The sequence below is a fragment of the Palaemon carinicauda genome, chromosome 2, assembly GCF_036898095.1.
Source record: "Palaemon carinicauda isolate YSFRI2023 chromosome 2, ASM3689809v2, whole genome shotgun sequence".
In the NCBI taxonomy this organism is placed as follows: Eukaryota; Metazoa; Arthropoda; class Malacostraca; order Decapoda; family Palaemonidae; genus Palaemon; species Palaemon carinicauda.
This window is the reverse complement of record NC_090726.1, coordinates 198,245,889-198,256,635: the sequence shown is the minus strand read 5'-3', so window position 1 is coordinate 198,256,635 and position 10,747 is coordinate 198,245,889. Positions and strand designations below refer to the sequence as shown.

Sequence of the window (10,747 nt, the reverse complement as noted above, 5' to 3'; positions counted from 1 at the left end):
TTAATTTTTACACATCGTAAAAAATACGTTAGTGATATGACGTTTACGAAACACGATTCAAACGTGAGACGCATTTCTTTGATCTTTTAAAATTTACAGAAACTTTAGACCATGAGTAATTAACTTTAGGGGATCAGAAAGTATTAATGAACATTAATATAGATTGGATTTATGAATTTGGGCCACATGGCCCGGCACTGGGGCCATTAATGATCTATAAACATTGGAACTGAGTCCATTATTGGTCTATAAACATTTGGAACAGAGTCCATAATTGGTCTATAAACATTGGAACTGAGTCCATTATTGGTCTATAAACATTTGGAACAGAGTCCATAATTGGTCTATAAACATTGGAACTGAGTCCATTATTGGTCTATAAACATTGGAACTGAGCCCATTATTGGTCTATAAACATTGGAACTGAGTCCATTATTGGTCTATAAACATTGGAACTGAGACCATTATTGGTCTATAAACATTGGAACTGAGTTCATTATTGGTCTATAAACATTGAAACTGAGCCCATTATTGGTCTATAAACATTGGAACTGAGTCCATTATTGGTCTATAAACATTGGAACTGAGCCCATTATTGGTCTATAAACATTGGAACCGAGTCCATTATTGGTCTATAAACATTGGAACCGAGTCCATTATTGGTCTATAAACATTGGAACTGAGTCCATTATTGGTCTATAAACATTGGAACTGAGGCTTACAAAGGTTTCCATATATATCTGAGCTCTAGTAGTACATTCATGACACACGGGGTAAAATTTAAATAGAAAAGAGAGGCTTCATTCAATAACTGTAAAACTAATTTCAATCTGGAAAATTCTCCGGGAAAAAATTACCCTTTTTGTCTTATAAACATTTTGTCCTGGTAAGGTTAAACCCACAGTTTAAGTATAAATGAACCTAGGTTGTTTTTTGGCAACATTAGGCCTATTCATAGTCTCACGCTGGAGGTATTTTATACTTAACTTTAATAACAACCCCCAGGTTTGGTTCCAAACAAAAATAACAGGCTCCAATTTCAATCTGTAAATTTATGTTCTGTGTAGTTATCTCCTTGACACCAAATAACTGACCCTAAGCAGGTCCTCCCAATTGGACTTCAAAAGATACACTAAAAGCTACAGATTTGTTGGGCAGTCACTTATATTATCCATCCAAGGCCTGTAAGGTGCATTACCAAGTTCAAATTTCTGATATTAGGTAGCTGCTCAATATTGACTGAATTGGGGTTTGTAGGGTGTAATTACTAAGTTCAAATTTTTGACATTAGGTGGCTGCTCAATACAGACTGAATCAAGGTCTGTTGGGTGCAATGATCAACTTTGAATTTATGACACTAGGTGGCTGCTCAATACTGACTGAATCAAGGTCTGTTGGGTGCAATGATCAACTTTGAATTTATGACACTAGGTGGCTGCTCATTACAGACTGAATCAAGGTTTGTAGGGTGCAATGATCGAGTTCAAATTTATGACACTAGGTGACTGTTCAATACTGACTGAATCAAGGTTTGTAGGGTGCAATGATCGAGTTCAAATTTTTGACATTAGGTGGCTGCTCGATACAGACTGAATCAAGGTCTGTTGGGTGCAATGATCAACTTTGAATTTATGACACTAGGAGGCTGCTCAATACTGACTGAATCAAAGTCTGTAAGGTGCAATTATCAAGTTCAAATTTCTGATACTATGTGGATGCTCAATACTGATTAAATTGGGTTTTAATGTTAAAGTAACCAATTTTTTTGCAGAATCAAAGGCTATTACCAGTTAAGAATTCCACAGCTTTGATTGATACCATTTCTATGTCATTTGACGAGGCCCGTACATCATCCATTAACCGTTCTGCATCATCTGATAGCATTATAAAATTAGTCATTACCTACTACAAGTATCACTTTGTTAGGATCAGCATTACCTTCAGATAGCATTAATAATAAATGCATTTGCAATTGTATAATCTATCATACAATGTTCAGGCTGCATCAAAGAATCGCGTGCCAAAATTAACAACGGCTTCAATTATCTCTTATCTTGTAAAAAATAAGGCTAATGTAGTGTGAATTTCATTTCAAAAGTTTTATCCTCTTATTCTTAAAATCTCAAATGAAGAGAATTCCAAGTTTGTTTGTAAGCCTCCAGGGTATAGTTAAATTTGGCTATTGTCAAATAAAAAGACTCGTATAGATTTAAGGTACAACTAATGTCACAGATGGGGTGATTATGTAATGGGGGACTTCTAAAGCCTTATTTTACAATCAAATAAGTTTTTTCTTGAAGGTATAAAATCTCTTTCATTTGTTGATTGACATGTATAACATCACTGCACTAAAGAGATGGAATTTAATCACTGGTTATTGCTAGCTACTTACATGACAATGATGTTAAGAATCTAGTAACACTAACAGTCGTTGCCAACGTTATTCAGTTACTGAATAAACTCTCTTGTTATTCTTGAGCAGAACTGACATCTCAGTTCATTTCCTGAACTACAGACCCACTGAAAGTTTTGAAAATTGAGATTAGTTATTCCCAACTTTGATGTTCAGGACATTAGCTGGAATATCCGGTCGGGGTGCAGAGCTCTGGAGCTTAATCCGGCAGATTTCTTCTTTCAGCTCCAAAACAACATGGGCCATCTGTTTCATTAGTTTGTCTTGGGTCTGTATTCTCGCCTTCATGTTCTGAATATCTGCATCCTGTCGACTGACCTTTTCTTCGTACAGTTGTGCCAAAAGCCTGAGAATCATCTGAAGCTGGGCATTGCGGAACTCTGCCTCATCCGGCTTCACAGGGTTGTCTTTTAGTATACCGAAAGGTTGTTGGTCTTTCAGTATACCAAATGCTGGTTCCTGTAAAGGTTTTGTTGGTGTCTTTGGTATATCTTTTGGTATATTCTTTTTGAGGTCTTTCATGGAACCCTTTCCATGAGATTTTGGAGTTGATTTGGAGCTTGGTTTTGGGCTAGATTTGGAGTTAGATTTTGAAGTGCTCTTGGATGATGGTTTTGAGCTGGTCTTTGTTGAGGCTTTTGGTGGTGGCTTAGGTGATGCTTTTGGAGGGCTCTTCAGAGACTCGTTATCAACTGACACAATAACGCATTGACTCTCCAAGTCATTTTGGTCATCAAAAGGTTTGGATCTTCTGCCCGAAAGACGCGTCGCTGGATTTCCATACACTTTTACCGATGGCCTCCTTACTTTCCCTTTCAACGAAGCCTTCGACTCTGATCCTCGGCGACTGATTTTTCTCAGTTCAGGTTTGATTGGTTTAACTGGATTGACTGGGGGGCTGTGGATATGAGAGACTTTTTCTAGTAATCGTATCAAAGTTGGAACAGGTTTTGGTTTGTCAATTGCTTCAAAACTTTTGGTGATGAAGTCTGGTTTAGGAGGAACTTTAGGCTTGGAAGGGGTTTTCTTTATCCTCCTATGTTCGCCTAAACGACGCTTTGTGGTAGCTCCAGTAGGGCGGATTTCTTCATCACGAAGGCTCTGAACATTTTGAAGGGATAAATCATCCGCATTGTAGTCTGTCATCTCGTCATTAATTCCACTTTCATTGTCCTCATCCTTTGCATCCCGCCACTCACTTTTGCTGTCACTTCTGCTGTCGAGGACAGCACTGTCAGTATCAGTTGCATTCTCAAAGCTGACTCTTTGACCTAGTTTTGATCTCCTTCGAACTCTGACAACGCTGTCAGTATCTGTAGGGTCCTCAAGACTGATTTCTCTAGCCACCCTAGACCTTCTTCGAGGCCGGACAATACTCTCCGTGTCTGTGGGATCCTCAAAGCTAACCTCAGTAGCCAGTTTTGCCCTCCTTCGAGCAAGTTTCTTCTTTTTTTGAGATTGCTGAAGTTGCGAATACATGTGAGCTGCTTGAAGGTGTGTGTAAGGCAGGCGATTCAAGGAAGCTCTGTTTATAGATGTTCTGTGAATAACTGTCTTTCTGCGAACCCGAGAACCAGCTGTCTTGATGTTATTGCGATAAAGTGGAGGTATCCAGTACACTAGATCTGTCTGTTTTTCATTCATAACAGCTGCCATGGGCTTCCAAGCCCATTCTAACTGCAACTAAAAGGAAAATATTAATGTTAGATATGTATCTTCATATGATCTGGTGTTAGAGGAATAGAAAGAACTAAGTTATTAGGAGAAACTAAGCAAATTAAGTCAGATTTAATTATCACTTGCAAGGTACATAATGATTTTTTTTTCAAATAAATGGTTAAATCATAAAGCAAAGTGAAGCAAAATGTTATTTAGACCAAATAAAAATTACCATTTATTGTAAACCTACTAGTAATTGTGAATTATTTCTTGAATGATATAAACATGAAAAAATTTAATTCTGGATTAGAACTATATGCTACAGTACATAAAACTAAGATAGAACAGATGGAAAATTAGAAAATTAATCTTTCATTCAACATTGTAACTTTGCAATGAGTGCATTTTGGTCATTGCCCTGACGTGCGGGAGAGTCTTTACTAACTACAGACACTAATTACTTGAAACTTGGTATAAGAGTGGGGACAATTCAGAATAGTGTAATTGCTATCAATATTACTTTCATTTGAATTAATTCATCACCCAAAAGAATGTGGTCACAAAAAAACTACATAGGTAATAAATTATAACTATAATGAAAGACATGCCTGGACTTACAATCTTTTTGTTTACTCTATAATCTCTGCACTTGTGTAGGTATTCTACATTTAGTATTACATAAAAGGTAAATAATTTTTCATTTCTAGTACTAGTAAAGCTTCTCTTATAACTGCTTTACACAAAATGACCAAATATTGATAGCTTTGATACGAGGTAGAAGCAAAAACTTGCAACAGACGATTCTCGATAACGTAAGAACTACATCTTGCGCAGAAAAGTAGGGTAACACACAGAAGGTTCTCAAGTTACAAACTTAATTGGTTCCAAGAAGCTGTTTGTTAAGTAGAATTGTTTGTAGGTCTGATTTTGTTAAATTTTGAGCTAGGGTAGGCTTAACCTGAATCCCATGAGTATGAAATCCAGGTAGAGAAGTCAACAAATAGTCGGGTTTCATATGAAATAGATATCAGGTTATTACAAATTTTGGTTTGCTTACTGTTTTAAATGATATAATATTGTTTTATTACAGTACTTTTTTATCTTTGTTATTTTTCGTTTGGTAATGTGTTTGTATCTCTGAATGTTCGTAGGTCAAATGATTGGAAGTCGGATGTTTGTAAGTCGAATTATTGTAAGTCGAATGTTTGTACATTGAAGTATTGTAAGTCGAATGATTGTAAGTCGAACTATTGTAAGTCTACTTATTGTAAGTTGAAGGATTGTAAGTCGAATGTCTGTAAGTCGAATGTTTGTAAGTTGAAGGATTGTAAGTCGAATTATTGTAAGTCAAATGTTTGTAAGTCAAATTATTGTAAGTCAAATGTTTGTAAGTTGAAGGATTGTAAGTCGAATGTCTGTAAGCCGAATGTTTGTGATATGGGGACAGTCTGTACATATAAAGATGGATTTATCAGCATCAGGAACTTCTTTTAAGTTAGTAGAAGCCAAAAGTCTGTTCTTAAGCAAATCACAAAACTAGTAAGGACTACAACAATGAAAGCACTAATAATCAACTATCACGAACATAGGAATAAAGCCGATACATCTTTGCGAACTAATTACAACTAAAAGCAACTGCAAGCATAATATAAAAAAGTATTTATATCATAATAAATAGGCATTTTATAGGGATAAGAAAATAAGGTTACTTAGAACACTACTTAAGACAGCCACTCTAACTGCTCTTTAAATTTAAAAAATACTAATGTTATACATCATTGGAAATATTAATAAATATTTAAAATTTTATCTAAATATGTTTAAGATCCAAAAAATTCATGACTACAGTAACATTCTATTTATCAAATTCATAGTTTAAAAAAAAATTATGGCCAAGCTGTGTGGTATTTAGAAAACTGTAAGAATAAGACTTGTGGTATATGAAGGACTTCTGGCTCTATCAAAATTCAAAAGTCACTGCACTAAAACTGCATTAATGTGTAGCTAATTCCTCTTTTAAAAGATGGAATTCCACCTAACAGGAGATTTCGCCACGGACGGGGCTCTTAGACAAAAGTCATAGGGCCCCCGTGGAAGCAATCTACAAAATATTATTGGTTTTCTTCTCCCTGAGATCAAATTATGCAGGACTGGTCTGTTGGATTATATTTATTGACTGGTCCATGGGGACAAGTATTAGAGCCGGGAAGCCCATTCAACAACCAAGTTGAAAATGTAAAAGGTAAGAGAGGCTGGGCAGCAAAATGGAAGAAAGAAATCTGGAATGGAGGTAAAATCGCTAAAAAGTGCTTTATCTGTAAATTGCTAATGCACATCATCAAAAAAGACTATTGGTTTGTGTTGCTACAATAGCTGACCAATTTCAAAAGTCTTGAGTATAACAATATATTCTTGGAAAGAAAAGTGGCTGTAGAGTTCCAAATTTTACATGGGGTTGTGGGGGAAAATTTATCCAAAAAGAATTAATTTTCGCCAGTCATAGAGTTCCAGATTTAACATGGTGTTGTAGGGAAAATTTATCCAGAGAAGATTAATTTTCACCAGCCCTAGGGTTCCAGATTTTACATGGGGTTGTAGCGAAAATTTATCCAGACAAGATTAATTTTCACCAGCCCTAGGGTTCCAGATTTTACAAGGGGTTGTAGCGAAAATTTATCCAGACAAGATTAATCTTTACCAGCCATAGAGTTTCGTAATTTACAAAGGGTTTTGAGGGAAAATTTGTCCAGACAGGATTAATTTTTCACAGAATTACAGGATGCACCCTGGTCCAGTCAATGTGGCCAGTTGAGAGATGGTACAACACAGACTCTCAAAACTTCTCAGAGATGGTGAAGTACTATACAGGACTTGTGTTAATGTTTCTCAAGTATATCAGTATATCATGTAGAATGTAAGTTAAGATCAGTACGCCTTAACAAGAATAGATAAGTGTTAAGGCGGGTTTACACAGTCAAACGGTTTGACAGATAAGTGTTTGAAGTCATGTTCGAACCTGTGAACAAGTATTAGGTTGTCGAACGCGTTTGTCAAATGGTTTGAAGAAAGTCTGTTCTTGCCTGACTTTTGTGGGCGGGGCTTCATTGTCCACAAAGCTTATGCATTTGTGACTGACTCCACCTCTTTAAACCGTTTGACAAGTAGGTTCGACAACCGAGTTCGACAAGACATTCAACCGTGGAAACCCCACTTTACAGAAAAAAACTATGACGAGTAATCTCGCCTGGAATGTTACATCAAGTGTTCTGTGTGATTTGGAAAATATTACACGACGTGGCATGTTTTTATGTCAGTGTATTTGCATATCGACTTCAACTTGTGTTTCCTTAATGATTGTAACTTTGTTAATCATGCATATCTATATATGTAACATAATAATGAGGAGAACAGCAAGAAGGCTTCGGATCATGTTACATCTTTATTTGATTAACCAACGTTTCGGGAATCCATTCCCATCATCAGGGCTACATAAAACATGAAATTATGCTTATATTAGAAATATTTCTAATTTCTATTGTAAACATAATTTTGTGTTTTATATATCCCTGATGATGGGAATGGATTCCCAAAACGTTGATTAATCAAATAAAGATATAAAGATGATCCAAAGTCCTCTTGCTTTCCTCTTCACTATTAAACCTACACTTGCTAGAAGCGAAAACCTTACAAATTATATGTAACATTCTTTAGGTATTTTATGTTATTATGATATCAATTTAGATAACTCCTGTGAAATTTTATTGCTACATTTAAAGAATATGATCATATTTTATAACAGCCACATTCAAAAAAGAGATTTAGATTATGAAATGATAAAAAAAATAGCCACTGCTAGGTCAGCATTTAAAAAAAAGATTTAGATTATGGAATAATGAAAAAATAGCCAATGCTAGGTCAGCATTTAAAAGAAATAGATTATGGAAAAATAACAAAAACAGCCACTGCTAGGTCAGCATTTAAAAAAAAAACTTAGATTATGGAATAATAAAAAAAATAGCCACTGCTAAGTCAGCATTTAAAAACAATTGATTATGAAAAAATAACAAAAACAGCCAATGCTAAGTCAGCATTTAAAAACAATAGATTATGGAATAATAAAAAAAAATAGCCACTGCTAGGTCAGCATTAAAAAAAAAGACTTATAATATGGAATAATGAAAAAAATAGCCAATGCTAAGTCAGCATTTAAAAGAAATAGATTATGGAAAAATAACAAAAACAGCCACTGCTAGGTCAGCATTTAAAAAAAAAACTTAGATTATGGAATAATAAAAAAAATAGCCACTGCTAAGTCAGCATTTAAAAACAATTGATTATGAAAAAATAACAAAAACAGCCAATGCTAAGTCAGCATTTAAAAACAATAGATTATGAAAAAATAACAAAAAACAGCCAATGCTAAGTCGGCATTTAAAAGAAATAGATTAAGGAAAAATAACGAAAATAGCCAATGCTAAGTCAGCATTTAAAAACAATAGATTATGAAAAAATAACAAAAAACAGCCAATGCTAAGTCAGCATTTAAAAACAATAGATTATGAAAAAATAACAAAAAACAGCCAATGCTAAGTCGGCATTTAAAAGAAATAGATTAAGGAAAAATAACGAAAATAGCCAATGCTAAGTCAGCATTTAAAAACAATTGATTATGAAAAAATAACAAAAACAGCCAATGCTAAGTCAGCATTTAAAAACAATAGATTATGAAAAAATAACAAAAAACAGCCAATGCTAAGTCGGCATTTAAAAGAAATAGATTAAGGAAAAATAACGAAAATAGCCAATGCTAAGTCAGCATTTAAAAACAATAGATTATGAAAAAATAACAAAAAACAGCCAATGCTAAGTCGGCATTTAAAAGAAATAGATTAAGGAAAAATAACGAAAATAGCCAATGCTAAGTCGGCATTTAAAAGAAATAGATTAAGGAAAAATAACGAAAATAGCCAATGCTAAGTCGGCATTTAAAAGAAATAGATTAAGGAAAAATAACGAAAATAGCCAATGCTAAGTCGGCATTTAAAAGAAATAGATTAAGGAAAAATAACGAAAATAGCCAATGCTAAGTCAGCATTTAAAAACAATAGATTATGAAAAAATAACAAAAAACAGCCAATGCTAAGTCAGCATTTAAAAACAATAGATTATGAAAAAATAACAAAAAACAGCCAATGCTAAGTCGGCATTTAAAAGAAATAGATTAAGGAAAAATAACGAAAATAGCCAATGCTAAGTCAGCATTTAAAAACAATTGATTATGAAAAAATAACAAAAACAGCCAATGCTAAGTCAGCATTTAAAAACAATAGATTATGAAAAAATAACAAAAAACAGCCAATGCTAAGTCGGCATTTAAAAGAAATAGATTAAGGAAAAATAACGAAAATAGCCAATGCTAAGTCAGCATTTAAAAACAATAGATTATGAAAAAATAACAAAAAACAGCCAATGCTAAGTCAGCATTTAAAAACAATAGATTATGAAAAAATAACAAAAAACAGCCAATGCTAAGTCGGCATTTAAAAGAAATAGATTAAGGAAAAATAACGAAAATAGCCAATGCTAAGTCAGCATTTAAAAACAATAGATTATGAAAAAATAACAAAAAACAGCCAATGCTAAGTCAGCATTTAAAAACAATAGATTATGAAAAAATAACAAAAAACAGCCAATGCTAAGTCGGCATTTAAAAGAAATAGATTAAGGAAAAATAACGAAAATAGCCACTGCTAAGTCAGCATTTAAAAACAATTGATTATGAAAAAATAACAAAAACAGCCAATGCTAAGTCAGCATTTAAAAACAATAGATTATGAAAAAATAACAAAAAACAGCCAATGCTAAGTCAGCATTTAAAAACAATAGATTATGAAAAAATAACAAAAAACAGCCAATGCTAAGTCGGCATTTAAAAGAAATAGATTAAGGAAAAATAACGAAAATAGCCAATGCTAAGTCAGCATTTAAAAACAATAGATTATGAAAAAATAACAAAAAACAGCCAATGCTAAGTCAGCATTTAAAAACAATAGATTATGAAAAAATAACAAAAAACAGCCAATGCTAAGTCGGCATTTAAAAGAAATAGATTAAGGAAAAATAACGAAAATAGCCAATGCTAAGTCAGCATTTAAAAACAATTGATTATGAAAAAATAACAAAAAACAGCCAATGCTAAGTCAGCATTTAAAAACAATAGATTATGGAATAATAAAAAAAAATAGCCACTGCTAGGTCAGCATTAAAAAAAAAGACTTATAATATGGAATAATGAAAAAAATAGCCAATGCTAAGTCAGCATTTAAAAGAAATAGATTATGGAAAAATAACAAAAACAGCCACTGCTAGGTCAGCATTAAATAAAAGACTTAGATTATGGAATAATAAAAAAAATAGCCAATGCTAAGTCAGCATTTAAAAGAAAAGGATTATGGAATAATAACAAAAACAGCCAATGCTAAGTCAGCATTTTCAAAAAAAGACACATTATTGAATATCAAAAACAGATACTACTAAGTCAGCATTTTTAAAAAGCCAGGGAATTAAGTGGGGATATTCTGAGGTCTTTGGTAGGTAAGCCACGCCACACCACAACAGATAAACCTAGGGGACGAAAACAAGGGGTTTAACCTCTCTCCTGAAGCCATTACCTTT

General features: G+C 33.6%; 1 protein-coding gene across 2 annotated transcripts in view; it reads right to left on the bottom strand.

Moving 5' to 3' along the window:
- Positions 1 to 1,806: 1,806 nt before the first annotated feature.
- LOC137629543 (cylicin-1-like) overlaps positions 1,807 to 10,747 on the bottom strand; it is a 9,259-nt gene continuing 318 nt past the window's right edge. The window contains exons 1-2 of one of the 2 annotated variants that reach the window (XM_068360964.1): positions 10,744 to 10,747; positions 1,807 to 4,096 (exon numbers count right to left, since the gene is read on the bottom strand). The exon at positions 10,744 to 10,747 is cut by the window's right edge and continues 312 nt beyond it. In XM_068360964.1, the coding sequence (XP_068217065.1) occupies positions 2,543 to 4,096; positions 10,744 to 10,747 (1,558 nt within the window). In that variant the 3' untranslated portion in view covers positions 1,807 to 2,542. The remainder of the gene's footprint in view (positions 4,097 to 10,743) is intronic. The other variant, XM_068360973.1, reaches the window with a different exon arrangement.